The sequence below is a fragment of the Anser anser genome, assembly GCF_964211835.1.
Source record: "Anser anser genome assembly, chromosome: 6".
In the NCBI taxonomy this organism is placed as follows: Eukaryota; Metazoa; Chordata; class Aves; order Anseriformes; family Anatidae; genus Anser; species Anser anser.
Window position 1 is genome coordinate 31,141,550 of NC_139726.1, and position 18,692 is coordinate 31,160,241.

An 18,692-nucleotide genomic window follows, 5' to 3' on the forward strand; every position below is an offset into this window, starting at 1 on the left:
ATTTTGAGCGGTAAGCTTTAGCTATCTTCTACCCTTGTTCCTCTGGAATAAGCTACTTTGAATAGCGAGTTATCACAGAGAAAGGATGTGGTCATGAACAGTTACTGTACGGTAACTCGTATGTAAGTTGAAGGTCTTCCCATAGCTGTTATGAGAGCAGCAGCACCACAGAACGACGCTGAACCCCTTTGGGGTGATTGGACTTGTGCTGATGGTGCTGTGTGAAGTTGCTCTGAGCTGCTCTTCCGAGGAAGCCAGTCTTGGAAATAGAAGCAGGTGGGTTAGAGATCATCGTGAGCGCAGCTTCACTTCTTGGCTAAGGCAAGCAGTTACACCTAGGCACCTGGGCTACCCTAGCCAGGTGAAAGGAACACCATCCCTGGACCTCCGTGGTTCCCAGGGGAGGTCCTCTAGGATGCATCACCAGCCTCTTACAAGAATTGCTGGAGAATTTATTACTGTTAAAGGGCAAAAAATTACAGGGAGGAGATTTGTTGAGAACTTTCCCGTAAGTTTTTGATTAAATGAAGTGCCTAGCACCATTTTGTGGGGTCAGGAGAGAGGCTGGGCGTGCATGGTGGAGTGTAATCATAGCTGTGAAAGGAGGCTGCGAGACCCGTCCCACCTCTGCATCTCCCACTCTCGCAACACTTTGCTGCCAGTGTGCTCTTAGATGGAAAGTCTCCACCACCACTTCTACAGCACAGATGCCCCATTGTTTGGAAGCTGCCAGTCGTGAGGAGGCCTCTTCCATGTGCTGTGGCTGGCTGTGTGCAGGGTGCTCCTCAAATGTCTGCCAGATGTGGTCCCTTGGGGAGGGAGGTGTTGATCAGCTTTTATCTGATTGCAATTTAGGCAGGAGATGGCTATCAGTCTGCTGCAGACACTTCTGGCCATGTGCCATCCTGGGACTCCTGGAGAACAGAGAGAGACAGCATGTAGGGTATCTGGACCAGGCAGCAGCCGAAAAAGGGCTTTGGTGAGCCCATGTTTTGCAGCTGGTTACATCAATTGCCAGTTGTACCCAAATTTCTACCCAAATCTTGAGCATCTGTCTGGACTGGGGGCTTGGCCGTTTCTAGTGCTGAGCCCAGAAGTGATCAGAGCCCCGAAGGAGTCTGCCAGGTAATACCCAACCAAGAAATGTCAAACCTGTAAAGAATGCATCTGTAACGTGTGCCATTGGTCTTTGCAAGCAGGCTAGACAGTGTTCACAATAGGCTGAGTAAAAAATTGCCCTTTGTGTTCGTTTACTTAACATTTCCAAGGAGCTACAGCTAAATCGGGGTGACCTTCATTCTCAGCTCCCATGCACGGGCTTAGCTCCAGTAACTCCAGTCAAGCTATGCTGAGTTTCGGCAGCTGGGACTTGGGCCCTGCTTTTAATGTCCCTTATTCAGTGCTCATGTAGTCGGTTTTCCTTGCCAAGACTATATTTGCTTTCCTTCCTAAAGGACTGCTCTAAATATCATTCTTTAAAACAATGTGTCTTTTCTCCCCACAGAGAACAATATGATATGCCACTGTTGAATTAATATGTCCATGAAAAGTGAATATAATCTCCCCAGTAGATCCCCTTTCCAAAAGATTTATGATTTAATGATTTTTTTATTTCTTACCGGCGTGTAGCGTTTAGTCATTTTACACCTAGCAGGGCTTTTTCCCAAGGAAGCCAGTGAAGGCAGGGGGATTCCATCATCCCAATTCAAATCCTTTCTTCCCTCTCTGCTCCTGGTGTGCCACATGTAACACTTGTTGTTGGCACAAAGTTAAACCCAGAAAACCCAAATTCTGTGAGAATCTACCCTTGACGCATGCATGTCGTAGTGCTGGTCTGAGGCAGAGCTACGTAGAGAGAGAAGTTTTGAATAGTGTTTATATAAAAACCAGTGCCTCTGAAAATCTTCATTGCTAGCTGCTTTACTGCTCCAGGCAGGATTTCTTGCTCAAAGTCCTGTTTTATCTAACTCATGGTCACGCTCTGTTGCGTATTCAAATAAATTGCACTAATGCCGATGACAGGAGGTTATGAAGCCACAAATAACATCCATAGGTAACACTTCCATTTAGTCAAAGAAGAGTAAGGCAGAAATGAGCTGTGAAGGAGAGAGCCATCTTAGATAATTATTAGCTACGCGGGCAATATTCCTAGTCACACCGCCAATCGATTTCTCTTGAAAGCCCTCTGTGCCTTGAAAACAGTACATTGATTGCTCTGCTGGCCCTTTCCTTGGCAGATCCCGCAGGGATGCGTGCCCTACCTGTGCTTGGCTTTCAGCAAACTTCCCGGGATCAACAGCTGTGAATCCTGCTGGGATCGACAGAAAGGCTGGACAGGGGCATTAACCTTTCTCATGCTGTGTCTTTGGAGGAGAAAGACAAAGAGCAGCTCAAGTCCTGGGTGGCCCCACTGATTGAGACACATGTGAGGCACTGCATGCTTTATATTGTCTCTCTGAGTCAGCGCTGTTCACCATCACTTGTCAGGAGGTAAATGCTGAAGGCAGCATCCTTTCAGCCTGGAAAACACCAGTCTCAGACTGCAGGCTGTCACAGGCCTTTTGGTGTATGGGCCTTAAAACCTCAGATGCTGGAGCCTTGCAAAATCCCAAGGAGCCCAGCTTGCTTTCTCTAAAATTGTACTCTTAAATTCTCTCCTTATTGTTGCAGTGGAGTAGTTGAAAATACAACTTTGGAGCTACAGCATAGCTGGAAACCAGCCCACAAGGGTCTGTCTGTCTGTGAAAAAATCTCAGGAACCTTCAATCTAATGGGTGAATGATATGGAGGAGAAAGGGAAGTCCCACGCTGCAATTTCGCCAAGTGCTTGGTTTTGTGGTTTAGGGCCACAGCAAGGGAAGCTGGAGCAGGAGCCTCGTCCTAGGACAGCTTGTGGTCATCTCCACAACCCTGCCTGCACGTCTCTTCTCTCGCTCTCCGGTTTTAGGAGGTTGACTTCTTTGTGCCACAGTTCCTGTAGCTATAAAACAGGGCAACACAGCACATTCACAAGTGTGAGCACGGCGTCCTGGGGCACACTGAGTGTCCCACCCAGCACCACCAGCATGTGCCTTGTGGTGGCTTTCCCAGCTTCCCGGGCTCTGCTCTGGAGGTTCCTCCAGTTTGGGGCACCCCTGGCTCGCTCCATCCTTCAGTGGAGAAGGACCTTGGTGTCCTTGGAGGTGTGTAAAGGTAAAAGTGTCTTTCCCCGTGCTGCTTCAAGCACAACCAGCACCTGCCTGTGCTGCAGCAGTTGGGAGCATGTTCCTCCTTGCTCTCTTCCCCTTTCCTCCTCCTCTTGCATTTCTTCCAAACCAGAAAGGTCAGAGTTGGACAGGAGACCTGTGGCTTTCCTGGCGACTGCTGAGGGCTGCTTTAGGCATGGTTGGCGTTAAATGGCTTGATTGTTTTCTGATGTAGGGGAAGTGAAACCGGGCAGTACCACAGTCATTGCCTTGCCTGCTGGGCACTCGCTGCTTGTTTCCTTTCTGCCTTGCGATTTCAGAGGTGACTCCTGATGTAGTCATCTATTTATTCCTTTTGTCAGCGCAGCGTCTTTTTCTCCACCCATCATCCAGTTCATACAGAGAGGAACGTGACCGGCAGAGGACAGAGAACTAGCTGTCTGAGAGGAGGGAGGAAATGAGCGCTGCATTTCCATCCAGCAGCCTACTGGCACCGACTCCCAGGACTGCAGGAAGCTCTTTTACCTTTGTGCACTTCATGGATCACAGCCTGATTTCCTGCAGGCGCCTGTGTGTTCGGGCTCTCCCTGGCTTTGTCATCTCAACGTGGGTGTTTGCACTCCTGGCTGGCGGTAGCGGTGCTGGCCAGCACATTGTTCCCCGCCTGTGCGTGATGCTGCTGCCTTTGGACACCCTCTTGCGCACACGCTCGGCGATGCTGCTCCCGCCTTGCTGATCCTCTCGTGCGCAATGGAGAAATGTTTCCCTTTGTCCCTTTTTGGTGTTTGATGTGCTATTGAAATGCTACCCCTCCCAACACACACATGCACTTTGCCTTATTGGTTCCCCCCCAGTCTTTCTAGCATTTGAAGCTGCCAACTTGCATTTTCTTTTTAATTTATCTATTGACTTAAGTAGGCAGGGCTGGGTGTTAGCTTCCATCTGACTCCCAGTTGGAAAAGGAAGCCTTAAGAGAAAGTGGGGAGACTTTCAGCCCTCATTCCCAATGGCAGCAGGGAGAGGCTGCAGGGACTGTGGGAAATTCCTGATTTTCTGTTCCTTTCCCCCGCCCCCTTTACTGCAAGCACTAAAAATTTGTGCTTTTGGAAAAAAAAAATAAAAAGATGCTGCTATAGTACAGGCATATTGGATAGGCAGTTAAACAAAGCAGTAATCTGGCTTTCAGCACCATGTTGTGCCAAATACCCTGAGTCAAGTTATTCAGCTGCATTTTCCTTGACTTCTCCCTAACAGAGCTAACACTGTCTTTGCTGTCCGCCCCTCCTGCCATACCTATCTCCGCGGGTCAGAGCCCACCCTGACATGTGTTTATCTCCGGCACAGTATCTGAGCACAGTGGAGCCTTGACTTCACACCATGCCCCGTGCCGTGCTGCCCGTGGACCCCAGGTAGCAGAGGGTCGTGGTGGGAGAACCCCAAGAAATGTGCATCGAGATGAATCCAGCATCCTGTGAAGGTGACCGGTCCCTCCCTGGCATGTCGCCACGGACTCCTCTGTGAAGAGCTTGCCACTTTCCTCAGCATCTGGAAACAACTTGTTTTTAATGAGTGATGGGCTGCAATGAGTGTGTAGGGTTGCAGCGTGGTAGCACGGGTCACTTTTCAACCCCAAAAGCACAGCCCTGGAGCTGGAGGCTGGGGCTGCTCTCTTTGTCAAGCAGTCATCTGATGTTCAGGACTCAGTAGCCTTTATGGTTTGTTCACATCAGTCTGGGCTGATGAACCACTGGTGCCAAACTACAGATTGATTGCTGCATGTGTTTATTGGCAGAGTGCTGCCCTGTACCCATGGTGTAAATCCACATCCCAGGAGGGAGGCAACTTTGGGCTCGTAAGAACTCATCTTGCCTGCCCAGCTGTGTCTGTACAAGGAGTTTCTGGTTGCTGGACTGTCTCGGAGATCACATCTTCTGGGGCCCCTCATTGGAGTGGCTCTAATAGCAGTCCTAATAGCAGCAGATATGAACTAATCTCACCAAGCAGGTGGCATCAACCCTGTGCTGATCTTATCCGGGGTGTCCAGCTTCTCTGCAGCTCTGTTTGCTGTGTTACAGGGGGATGGTTTCACATTGTGTGGTTTTTTGAGACCGTGTTGTTTTCCTTACTGCTCAAGCATTTCATCCCCGAACGCTGAGTAAAATCTGGCTTTCATAACGGAAAGGGAATGGGCTCGTCCCTCCTGCGTGTGGAACGTGTTCTCTGTAAAAAGATAGCTGGAGGGAGGAACCTGGAAAGTGGAGCGAGGGCAGCGAGGGCTCTGCTCTCAACAAATGCAAGAGAGGAGGTTGCCTGCAACTCTTGGACACCAAGCAGCCAAGCAGCTTTGGGGTTGCAGAAGCTGGATGGTATTTTTGGAGAGGCTGTAGTACTTGATGTTATTTTCTGGCACACCAAGTAAGGAAAAACCACTCTGCTTTTTCGTCCAAGTGACTCTGGACTTCTGCTAGAATACTTTTTTTTTTTTTTTTTTTGCTTAGGATTTTCGGAGCCCGATTTAGCCAAGTGCTTCAGTACATGCTTATTTTTAACCATAAGCCTGTCGTTGTCTGAACTCACCATACTTCAATTCCGCCAACATTCACAGACTTCAGCGAGCACTCAGCATTTAAGCAGATGCCAAAATGCTTTGCTCATTGACAGCTGTGAAGTTTGGAGGACATAACCATCCTCATCCGGGGAGAGTGACGGTCAGGGAGGGAAACGAGGTACATCTCATCTCACCTGCTCCATCAGCAGGACAGTGAGAGGCTCATCCCTCTGTTCTTCTCCTTCCCTGACACCTAAAATTGCTGTATGGGAAGCATGGGGCTGAGCTTGTGCAGCCCGGGCTCCACTCCCAGCTCAGCCTGCCTAAAGCTGGGGCAGGAACCGGAGCTGCCAGCTGGTCTGAGGGCTGGGCAAGCTTCAGTGTGTCCTTGGAGCTGCAGGAGGTGTAATGCCCGCAGCTTAATCTTCTCTTTGCTGGCAGAAAACCTGAAGCTAATTGTGCCTTCAGTTGCAGGGGTGCAAATCTGATGCATCCATTGACTCTGCTGCTTGATGAGGGCAAGATAAGGCATCATTGGCTGCGAAATGAAGCGCAGTTATAAAAGCAGTCTGCTTTTAAAACCTAAGACTGCTCTGCTGGCAAGTAGGAGTCCTTTTAGGACTCTTTTTAAGTGGATCCTTTCTGCCACAGAATAAAATGCCTTGTTTTGCTGCATCCCAGACTCTCTTGAAGTTTGAAAACTTCAACTAGGTGCTTTCTTTCATGGAAAAATACATGGTCTGTTTTTAAGCACAGATTTTCCAACAGGTTTTAAGGCAAGCTTTTAATTGCCTGTGGAAATAAGATTAAGCATCACCAGGGAAACAAAATACGTACTTTTTGGTGGTGTCGAAGCTCTCAGGTTGCTGAAATGCCCTGTAACTTCCAAACAGTGCCAGTTAAAACGTGTTAGCTCATGAGTTTCTCAGTAATGGCTGGGTGTCTTGGGCTCAAAGCCACACGTGTGCTGTGTGTGTGTCTGCGCTCCAGCAGCGGGGTTTGGGCAGCAGGATGCCAAGCCCCTGCCCTGCATTATCTGGTGTTTTTGGAGCAGCCTGGTGGTACAGGAGTGCGTCAGACCCTCTGGAGCTGTCAGCGCTGTTTTCAGGCTTCAGCAGTTGTGCAATTCGTGGTGTTGCTCCAGGGACAGGCTGTTTTGTTGGCAGGTAGATTGCTGTCTAATCTCACATCTTCCCCAGGAAAGACAGACAGACTGACCCCACTGGAGATGAACACAGACCTACCCCTTCCTCTTCCCCGCATGGCAGGGCTTTCCTTTGCAGAGGAGGAATGTGACGGAAAATATTTTCAGTTTTAGTTAGCAAGCTTCTTGCATCCCATGAGCTTTCCTCAGCATTACTTTTTCTTGCCTGTGGTGAGGGAGTAAGGTGAGAATTTGCTGCCGCTCTTTGCCTAGTTCGGTTATGCCTAGTCTTTAATTTTTCTAGTCTTTAGTTTTTCTAGTCTTTAGTTTGCCTTGTCTGTAGTTCATCTAGCATTTAGTTTGCCTGGTCTTTTGTGTTACCGTGGCAGGGAGGAAAAAAAAAAAACACACAAAAACTGGGTAACTAAACCCACTCTTCCCCTCCTGCCGACTGCCCCCCTTCCCTGTCTCTGGTCACTTGGTGACTGAGGCTTTCTCTGCTTCTAACACCAAACCAGTCTGTCAGTTTTAGTGGTGATACGGACAGAATCGTGCCCAAGAGTTACAATCTCTTCAGTATTTCAGGAAGGGGGGTGCTGTTGTGGGCTCAGGTGTAGCTGCCCCGCGAGGCTCTGGATGCGCCTCGCACCCCCTCATGGGGCCGCGCTCCCCGACTCATTTAACAATTTATCTTCCACGTACGGTCCCCTGCGACCCCCCCTCAAGCCTCACAGCCCACCCGGCTGCCCCAGGGCCGGGGGCGGGCGGCGGGGCCGGGCCGGGCCGCCCTCTGGAGGCGGTTCCCCACCGCCGCCATAAGGCCCGGGCGGCGGCGGGCGGCGCTCACTCGCTGCCAGCGCCGGGTTGCTGAGGTAATGGCGGGCGGGCGGCGGGCTGCCCCTGCCTCCCCGCGGCCCTTCGGGGCGGCGGGGCTCGGCCGAGGAGGGGCGAGCCGGGGCACGGGGGGCTCTGGGTGAGGCAAGGGGTGCTGCTTCGCCCAGAAACGGGCGAGGGGTTGGTTGGAAGCCGTAAGCGAGCTGGGATGCTGGGCGCCCCGGGATGCTGGTGTCCCTCTGGGCTGCTGACAGGTCCTGGGCTGGGGGTGAGGGGTAAGAGCCACGGGATGCTTTGTGGCTTTGTTCGCAAGTTTTTAGGGTGTCTCGCTGTCCGCAGAGAGCGCTGAGAGTGTTTTTCAGGGACGGGACGTGGCTTTATTTCAGCTGTATGCTGCATTCCCCGCGCGCCTCCCTGCTAATCTGGGTGGGAATGAGGGCTGGGGTTGCGTACAGCAGCTAATCCCGGACTACGGGCAGCACGGCCTCGTAGCGCTGTAATCCCTGAATCCAGACAGCTCCTCCCCGCCAGGGCTCCCAGCCTGGGAGGCCGGATCAGTTTCGGGTTTTATTACCGCGCTGGGGATGCGAAAGCACATAGGCATGCAGGCGGCCCCGGACAGATGGATGCACGTGCACGCCATGGACCTGCGCTCGGAGTGCAGGCAGGCTGAGATTTGGGCTAAACGTTATTTGCAGCATCCCCAGCGTGGCACGAGCCCCGGTTTTAGGGTTTTCTGCCACCCTGCTCCTGCTATCCTGCCACCGGGGACTGCTGGCTCTGGCTGCCTTTCTCTCGTGGCACCGGTGATCCGACACACACAGCCTGCTCCGGGCTCCTCCTTGTGCTGAAGGCAGAGGGTGGTCACAGCCCCATCCTGGTGGTTGGCTTGGGTTGAGGTCCTGAGGTGTGAATGAGCCTGATCCCCTTGCTAGAGCAGGTGATGTTAGACGCAGAAGGTGCCCCTGCCCACCCATGCGACTTGTGTGGGGCGTTAGGGGGTTAGGCTGGAGTCTCTCCTGCTCTGCTCTCCTCACTGCCCACAAAACACAGTGGGAGACCAGGTCCTGTGCCACGGGGCCAACAATTTCATGGTGTATTTGAGGCAGGGGATTTACTTTGGGATTCTGAAGTAGAGGGATGTGGGGATGGTGCTGTTGCGCTTCTCTCCAGGCTTGGAGGCCTGGGATGTGTGCGTGCGTGGGACGAGGGGAGGTGGTGGAGAACATGAGGGTGACTTTCATGGGACCGCCTGTCTTGGAGCTTGGGCTTCAAGCAGAGCAGCTGAAGGGTGGGCAGCAGCCAGGAGCTCCCGTGGTCACGGAGAGTGGGGGGATCATCTGTCCCAAGTCAGAAAGCTGCTGCTGTCTCAGCTCCCTCTTTAGCCAGTGAGGCATTTTTCCTTGGTGTCTGAACTTGAGCAGATGCATGTAGAGAATCCCTTTTCTCCCCACTGGCTGTAGGGCGGGGCAGTGATTGCTCAGAGGCAGGCCCCTGAAGTTTGCTGGGGTGCTGCTGCGTTTGGCAATACCCTGACCCATCCTTCTCCACCCAGGGTGAGCAGGAATTGCAGCGTGCACTGTGCAAAATCCCACTTATTTCTGCCCATGGATTAACCCCTGATGCAGGTCTCCCACGGTGGTGATGCTGGCCGTGGGTTTGCTCCCTAGCTTTCTGTGGTTTTTTTTGGTTGCAGGAGCCAGTGCTACCTCGTGTGTCTTGTTGGAGACAGCACTTGGGAAGGTGGGATGAGGATAACCTGAGATCTCAGGTCTCCCCACGGGACAGTGCTCTCTGTTGCTGCAGTTCTTTGGGAGCATCACATATGTCATCCTCGTCCTTGCACAGGGCTCTGTGCTGACAGGGGGGAGCTCGAGCTGCTTTGACTGTGTTGATGCAAGGTACGGGGCGGGGGGTCCTAGCAAAATACGCGGTTAATGTGGTTTGGATCTCAACCTTGTCTTTCAGCACTTCAGCAAGATGAAAGGCTGGAAGGCTGTATAGGTTTGCAGCAATAGGCTAGGTCCCCTCGCGGGGCCAATTTGGGCCCTGTTTGTGGAGAGATTTGATCTCTGCTGGCCCTCCTCATTGTTAGTGCCACAGGCCTCCCCTCAACTGGGACAATAGTGCCTTGAATCCTCTCCTGTAATCTCCCCCCTTATCTCCCTTCTCTTCCTTAGTTTGTGTCTCTGGCAGAGCCCGCGCTGTGGTGGGGCAGGAAGGGTGGGAGCTTTGGGAAGAGCCAGTTACACAGACAGAGGAGTGAAGGGTCCCTTTTCAGAGAGCACAGAGCTCCTTGGCCCTGCAGCCTGTCCCCTGCAGGGACAAGAAGAGGCTGCTTAACACAGAACCACATCCAAACTCTTCCATGCTCCACTGTCTCCTTCATGCACGACATCTGGGGACAGCTGAGGTTTCCCCACAAGTTTCAGCAATGCGGGCAGCCCCGTAAGCCCCACCAAAACCTGCATCCCACCCAAGAGATCCTTTGGGGAGGTGAGGCTGTAGGATTGAGGACGTTCAGGGACACAAGCGGCCGAGTAAGTTGTTTCTCCCCGTGCTTTCTTTGGCTTGGCTTGTTCCAGCCCCTTGCTCGTGCAAAGCAACCTTGCCCCAGGGTGGGAGCAGACAGCGGAAAGATGCTGTGAGTTACACGGTTTACCTCTAATTGCAAGGGCTGTGGGCTGGGGGAGCGGGGAAGAACAAGGTTCCTGGCCGTGGTTCAGGATGTTAGTGTCCAAAGGATTTTATATCTTACGGAGTGGGAGAGAAAAGAGAAATGCAAGCTGAAATATCAGCTAAGGAGGGCAGTGAGTGAGGAATGCTTGTCTTGACAGACCCGTTGCACGCTGCATCCCTTGACAGCTCGCTCAGGCTGTCCACCTTGTAATAACAGTTTCAGTGGCCAGACAACAGATTAAGAGAAAGCTGCTTGTTACAATTAAGCCCGGAGAAAGGAAAGGCTGCAAAGTAGAAGGCCTGTTGGTGTCACGGCCTTGCGTCAGAAGAGATGCAGCTGCCATGCAGCCTGCAAGCCTCATACAAACCTTGCACAATCTTTGTACAAGCCTTGTTGCTCCTGAAGCACGGCGCTCCCGGGCCAAGGCGGACAGAGGCTGTGGGTGGTGGTGTTGGCCCTGCGGGGTGGGAGGGTCGCAGCGGGGCAGGAGGCCTTTTACACCGCCCCAAAAGCACAACGGTAATTAGCAGCCCGGCTCGGATTTTGTGTGAGCCATGCGGGTCTGCTGGGGCCCTTCCTTCTGCTGGCAAGGAACTGAACAAGTAGCCCCGTGCTTTGTCTGCTGCCTGCCAATGGGGGAAGGAGCTGAAGAGGCAAGAAAGTAGATTTAGAAAAGAGAAAGGGTGGGGAGGAAGCAGTTGTTGTGGAGCCAGCTGTGATGGGGGAGCATTTTGTAAATCAAAGCTCTCTTCTAAAAAAAAAAAAACTTAAGCCCACCAGATCTACTCAGCTCTGATTCCTCCCCCCCTCCACTCCCAAGCTACGTGATAATCGTTAAACACAGGGGATGCTTTGTAAAATAGAATTGAAGGGAAGGGGGGAGGATGGAGCCGGATTTAAATTTAAAATTGGATGAGGGTACAAAGCCCCTTAGTTCCCCATTTCTGCTTAATGCAGCTGGAGCTGGGCTTGACAAGATGCTTACCAGAGCTAGTGGTAAATGTTTTACGGGACCGTGTATCAGCCAGATCAATTCTACTATGCTTGAGGGAGTGCAGATAAAATGGCTTAAAGATTCCCCTGCTGAAAGCGATAGTATCATCATTTATGCTGGGGAAGACAGATTTAGTCGCCTGACATTTATTTGGCCACGGTGTACTCTGCGGATTTCACACCCGGGGATGATAGCCAACCTGATGATGTCAGACACGAGCTGCAAGGAAAAATCACACAAAAAGCTTGTGTTGCTCCTCTTTCATCAACTAGATGAGTTTTGTTATGGGTCTGTTCTGTTTCTTTTACTCTGCAGATCTCTTTAATGAAAGTGCGTTACGAGAGTAGGACATCACTAAAACAGCCTGTCTTGTGTGCGCTTTTTGGTACAGAGGTGGTAGCAGAAATATCTCTAACTCGGGTCTTTTCTTTGGATCCTGTTTGTTCTGTAGGTCACTCGAACCCTGAAGCGAGCGAACATGAGTGCACTTGATTTGACTTCAATCCTTGATTTTCTGGAGAAGGCCAACTTAACGGAGATCAACTGGATGTGCAACAACAGCGACTGCATCACAGTCGATGCGACAACATGCCCTGGCACACTAAACAAGAGCGCCCTGCTCTACACCCTATCCTTCTTCTGCATTTTTATCTTTGTCATAGGGCTGGTGGCCAACTCCGTCGTGGTGTGGGTCAATCTGCAAGCCAAAATGACTGGCTATGAAACCCACCTCTACATCTTCAACTTGGCTGTTGCTGACCTGTGTGTCGTCATCACCCTTCCCGTCTGGGTTGTCTCCCTTGTCCAGCATAACCAGTGGCACATGGGAGAAATCACGTGCAAGATAACTCACCTTATATTTTCCATCAACTTGTACGGCAGCATCTTCTTCCTGGCATGCATGAGCGTGGACCGCTACCTCTCAGTAGCCTACTTCACCAATTCCAGCAATCGCAAGCAGAAGATAGTCCGTCGCTGCATCTGCATCCTGGTGTGGCTTCTTGCCTTCTCTGCATCTCTCCCAGACACCTATTTTCTTAAGACAGTCTCCTCCAACAATGAAACCTATTGCCGTCCCGTCTATCCCGAGGAGAGCTTCAAAGAGTGGTTGATCGGCATGGAGCTCATCTCTGTTGTGCTGGGCTTTCTTATCCCGTTCCCAGTCATTGCTCTCTTCTACTTCCTCCTTGCGAAGGCCATCTCAGCCTCCAGCGACCAGGAGAGGAAGAGCAGCGGGAAGATCATTTTCTCCTATGTTGTTGTGTTTCTCGTCTGCTGGCTACCCTACCACGCGACTGTCCTTCTTGACATCTTCTATAGCCTTCATTTCATACCCTTCAGTTGTCAAATGGAGAACTTCTTGTACGCCACGCTTCACATCACCCAGTGTTTCTCTCTAGTCCATTGCTGCGTCAACCCCATCCTGTATAGCTTCATTAACCGCAACTACAGATACGAGCTCATGAAAGCCTTTATTTTCAAGTACTCTGCCAAAACTGGCCTCACGAAGCTTATCGATGCTTCCAGAGTGTCGGAAGCAGAATACTCTGCTCTGGAGCAAAATGCCAAATGACTGCAGCTCCATAAGGAACCCCCCTCGGCTCTCTGACTTTATTTTTTCCCTCTCCCCATGCTTGTTATGAACGGGGCATGAATTACAGCCTACAGAAGAGAAATAGCAAACTGTAATTTAAAAGTAGAATCGGGTGCAAAATGGAAGTGGTACCAAAATGAAGCATTTTGTTGCTGTGTTTTGTTTGATCTCCTCCTAGCCCAGTCTGGACTTCTTGACAATGCTATGCAAATGGAAATGACTTCCTAGCAGACAAAGCCATTGTGTACTATAGATAACATGCATTTTCAGGATAAGCTTGTTCCTTCCACTTGTAGATTCCCTCTCGTCTCATTGTATATGTTATATATATAGTGTGTTGTATTTAAAAGCTCAAGACTTTATTTTCTGGCTATTGGTGTACCTTATACAATTGTATTTGAAATTTAAATATATTTTTATCATGTATTTGAAGTATATTGCTGATGAGTGTATCTGGAGTGCTGTAGTCCGAGTGTTAGGATGCCATTTGGTTTTAACTATCCTAGGTAAGAGGATGGCAACAAATAGCAGTACGGAAACGACCTCGTACCTGCATCCTCACTGGCTGGCACACTTTATTGACCACAGCTTTATGTGGCGGTTGTACCCATATGTCTGGAGCATGAAATGTATGTATTGTAATATAGTTACCATCATGTTAAAATTAACAATATTGTAAGAGTTGTTAACTCCTACGCCTGTACTTCACAAGGCTGTATCCTTATGCACAGAATGAATGATCTTACTTCTGAGAGTTGTCTCTATTTGTAAGTTATTTTTGTAAAATAAAAAGCTGGAAAAACTTTACGTCCTAGTGGTTTAACTTGTTTTCCCTGTCCCCTGCCATCCTTCTCCGTAGAAAAAAGCCCCAAAGAAGAAGTTGTAAAGCTGCCTTCTAGACTTTCTTTGATGTGGGAGCAAACAGGTCGGTTGTTGGTTGTGTTTTTCTGATGTTTGTTGATGGTGGGCAGAGACCATTGAATGAGGAATGTGAGGCGGCACCGGTGAGAGGGGAAGGGGTGGGAGGAACCGGTCTGTGGAATAATGTGCTCTTCGGGAAGGTAAAGTTGATGGATTTATAAGGTTAAAGCTGTTGGCAGTGATGAAAAGCTGTGTCTGTAGCTTAGAAATAAACATTTGGAGCAAAAATATGTAAGTACGCAAATGGAGCGGCATTCAGGCTCATCAGGGTTCAATCCTGTGCAGTTCTTGCTTGCAGTGGAATTCGGGGGTTAGCAGTCCTGAGAGATTTAAATCCCTTTTTATCTCTCCTTCTCTTTGTTACGGCTTGCTTTGAATTTCCGATGTCATATTGTGAAAGTGTGGGGCGAGATTCAGCCGGTGCAGGATGCATGAAGCAGACCTTTAAGCCAGTGAAACACTCATAAAACAGCCGTCTTCGTCCCAGGACAAGGTAACTAATGTGAAATCAATGTCACCGATTGCTGTTGCTGATTTGTGTGGTTTGTAATTCCAGCATAACAATGGCTGCTTTGCTGTAAAAGTTACACTTTAATTTCCGTTATGAACAAAGCATGCCCCATCCCTCTGACATCCTAACAGCCAAACAATTTTATAATGACTGTATTTTGTTTCTTTGTGGTGCTTTACTTGCTTCCCAAAGATGACACTATACAGATAGAGGTTTGACAGTGCTGCAAAGTCTGCTATCCCCTCCTGGCACTTGGTGCTTTTAAAAAGCAGCGGTCTGTCTCCAAATGGAGCAGCCTGTGGCTGCAAGGAAAGTGCTCCATCACACCATTGTTAAAATTGGACTCCCTGTTCCCTCACCAAAGGTGCTCTGGCTCCTGGTGTTGGGCTGTGCCTGCAGCACGTTGCTCTGCAGGTGCTTACAGCAGCAGAGCTCTTCCAATTCAGGTCCTGGCTCAGGCTGGATGATGTTTCCATGTGATGCTCGAGTTGGCAGAAGCTCATGGCTTTTTCTTCACAGTTTGCTGCTCGCAGCACAGCACCAGCCCTAGAGATCTTGGGGAGTGCTGAGCCTTGGGGAGGTCCTGCGGGCTGGACAGACTCCAGGTGTTGTGGCACGATACCCCAGCTGGTGTTCACGTTGAGAACAAAAAGATTGTTTTGCCCCCCTTGGAGTCTGACATGAAGGAAGATTCTTCATCGGTAACAGGTGAGTGAAAATGCATGTCCTCGGGTAGGAGCCACTGTGACTTCCAGTGACGGATGTGGTGGCTATTGTGGTCTTGTTTGGCCCAAATGTCCCGGTCCTGGAGCCGGGGCTGTGACAAAGGGTCTGTGCTTTGTCCCACTGTTCAGTGCAGGGCTTGTGGACTGATCCCATGCCCAGGGATTTCTCTCACTCCTCTGGCAGCTACAGGTGTGCAGCAGGCTCAGGTCCTCCCTTCTGTGGGAGGTCAAATCCACTGTGTAAAAGCCTTGTTGGAAAAATGAGTAAGGTGTCCTAATCCACATCGGAACAAGTCCTCCTGCTGAACTGCTGGGCTTTATGGCCAAAAGGATCCCAGCGCTGTCAGGCTCCACGTGCCTCGGTGGCAGGCGCTGAGCAAATAAAAATACATCTGCTCCGTGAGAAAGGATATATATTTTTTTTATAGAAAGTGCAGTCCTGCTTTATTGTTACTCAAACACAGATTTCCTTTTATGAGCCATAAATGACATTCAGGTGTAGCGCAGCGACTTTAAATCAGATCCTCTGGCAACCATCGAGATAATGGGTTGTAAGAAACGCCTAACAGGCTAACTGGCCCCTTTCTCCTCTGGCTAATTCATGGTTTCAATGCTGCTGACTTTAGATACTAGCCTTTGATGAGTTCACTGAGCATAAAAGCCATTTAAAGTTACTAAGAAGCAAGAAATAACTCAGCTGTGAGCAATATTTAAGCACGTGTCCGCGGCAGCGCTGCCAAAGCCAGATCTTAATCTGTTTCAGAGAGCTACTTGATGAGGCGAAGGGGACTGGTGCAAGGTGCTTTGAGCACTGGGGCTTGCCCCTGCGTGAAGCACAAACCGGGAGGGGTTTTGGGGGGAACTGACTTGTTTAGCCTCACCACGGAGACCGCAACATGCTTCAGAGCTCACTGCTGCATTGTGATGTGCGGCTGGAGAGCATCAGAGCCAGAGTCTGCTCTGATTTACACCCTGGATTTGCAGTAGAATAATGCTGCTGATTTGAAGGGAGCTCTCCAGGATTTATAGGGCTTTTTATAAGCAGGATCAGGATTTTTAGCAATAATCCTGGACAAATGTATGTGTGTGAGTGCATATGTGCGCATCTGCATCGCTAATGCAACATAATGCCCATGTACAGCAATAACACAAAGATGTAATAAAGGCAACCAAACAGATAACAGCAATGTGAAATTGCTTTTGCAAAAGCACTGCTATTACAGAGCTATAATATGATTCAAACCAGGCTCAGAAAGATCTTGTGATGGATAATCCATCTGTAACCTCAAAGCAAGCAGACCTTTCTAACGCCCATGGTCACGAGAAAAATCAGTCTCCTTCTGTTTTAGTAGCTGCTGTTTGAAAAGAAATCACTTTTTTTGTCCCTCATTTAATTAGTAGGACTTGACCCAATTTTTTTTCCCCCCAGAATTATGGGGAATACATGCAAGGCCTTAGATAAAGGCCTACATCCCGGAAATGCTCTGACTTCCCAGTACCAGAGATACCAACATCCATCCATAGAGGGACAGCTCACCAACAGCAGGTTTTGATGCTCTCCCTCGGACAGCTCAGCCAGTATCGCGGCACAGGAGTAGGATGCTCTTCAGCCCTCAAGGGCGAGCATCAGCCTGAGGCCTTGCTGGATATGGTTTTGCAGAAAAGCGCTGGGAAACCAGCCAGCCCCTCTGCAGATGCCAGGGGGCTTAGGACTGCTGAGAAGCACGAGATCAGTGCCACTCAGCGGGTCCGCTTCGGCAGAGCATTGGGGCTGCTGTACGTCAAGCAGTTCTTGACGTCGACTGGTTCTAAGCCAACGCTGATGATGGATGCTTTTACCTCTCCCCTCTAGGTTAGGGAGAGAAAAACAAAACCCCATCATGTTTGCTGTCTGTACAGTGCTGTTTCCAGACTAAAGAAAAAGAGTTAAATTACATTTTATCAGAACAATACCGACAACAGCAAAGGTCAGGAAACTTTCAAGTAAGGTCACCCTATCGATTGCAACAGTGAAAGGATAGACATCAAATACTTTGCCATGAAAGGCTGAAAAGGAGTAAATTCAGCATGATATATTGAAACCCAAGTCTCTTTCATACGTTGCAGAGCCTCTGACATAGCAGGTTTACTGTTCAAGCTGTGATATGTTGCCTTGCCAACATATATTCTGAGTTATCCAAGCAGATTTAATGTTTTTGCAGTTGCGACTTTTCCCTTTTTTGGGGGGCACTTTGCTTTTTCTTTTCAAAAAATTGTTGCAGAAGATTTCAGACCTACCTAGGAAATGACCTTAATCAATTTAGTTCCACCGAGGAGTATGAAAACTCAGATCTTTCTTTTTGCTTTCTCTAAACATTGTCTTCGCTGCTTTGAGGAGGGTGACCAAGTCACAGCTTGACGGAAAAGTGCATTTTGTTGTGCTTTTTTTTTTTTTTTTACCCATCCAAGTGGCAGCTATGTTTTGTCCAGAAGGATTGATGTGACTGACAAGTGCTTTGAATTTCTAAACTCTAAGGTCTCAAAATGCATGAAAAGCGCATGACACGCACACAAAAATGTAAATCTCTGGAAAACAAGCACCAACTACACACACAAAAAAAAAAATCGGCAAAAGGGTGACAGGCGTTGCATTCATTCCCCACCCCCCCATCCCCCCCCACCCCCCCGCCTTTTTCTTTTTAATAAGTCAGTGTTTTTGGGCCACCTACAGGCACATTTATGTCTTCTGCAGTGGGGAATCTGGATACACAATAAGCCAAAGCCACAGCCATCGTGCATCAGCATGGATCTATCTGTTTTTTGGGGTTATGGCTCCCTTCACACCAGCATGCAGGGATCTGTTCCCATCGGCTCTGTATCGATCAGGGCGACACCCTGGGCCTTCGTCCAGCAGGGAAAGCACTTGGATGTTTTTGTTATTTAGCACCTGGTTGGCAGTAGTGCCAGGAGCGTGAACCCATTGAGCTGGGCTTTTTTGCTCTGTCCGAACAAATGCAGCCGGTGGCGGTGCTGAAGGTGGGTGAGGTGAGCTTGGGCTCATGGAGATGAGATGTCTGGGGCGGTCGCAGCAGGTGGCACGGCCGCAGCGTGGGGCTGTGCTCGGTGCTATGCAGAGAGAGAATCGAGTCACCTGGGGCTGCTGCAGGCTGTTTCGTTGCAGGTTTGCTCCTGCAGAGCAGGAGGTGAGAGAGGGAAGGTTTCATGCTGAAGGGAGATTTCTGGTCTCCTGACCAGCAAGCCAGCGGCCCCGTTGCACCCCTGCTGCTATCATTGCCTCTCGCTGCCTGGGGTAAAGCCGGGGGCAAAGAGGATTTGCTCAGCTCAGGATTATCCATGACAGAGGAATGATCCTGCTCTTCAGGACATTGTATTCCTTTTTTTTTCTCCCTGCATCAAGGGCTAGTGAAACATCGGCAAGCACAGCACCTGAATGTGGGCCACGACTTCACTAAGCAGCCCATAATTCCTCTGCAGCATGGTCATGGTCCCTCCAGGTTCTGATTTTCCATGCAGCCTCCCTCCAAAGCCAATGCAATGAAAGGTACGGGAATCCTGT

General features: G+C 49.9%; 1 protein-coding gene across 4 annotated transcripts in view; it reads left to right on the forward strand.

The window, feature by feature from the left end:
* ACKR3 (atypical chemokine receptor 3) overlaps positions 1–13,786 on the forward strand; it is a 34,745-nt gene extending 20,959 nt beyond the window's left edge. For 2 of the 4 annotated variants that reach the window (XM_083842215.1, XM_083842217.1), the window contains one exon: positions 11,837–13,786. In XM_083842215.1, coding sequence (XP_083698341.1) covers positions 11,837–12,958 — 1,122 coding nt within the window. In that variant the 3' untranslated portion in view covers positions 12,959–13,786. Of the gene's footprint in view, positions 1–7,593; positions 7,750–9,407; positions 9,613–11,836 lie in introns of those variants that run through there. The other 2 variants (XM_083842218.1, XM_083842216.1) reach the window with 2 other exon arrangements.
* The last annotated feature ends 4,906 nt before the right edge of the window (positions 13,787–18,692 follow it).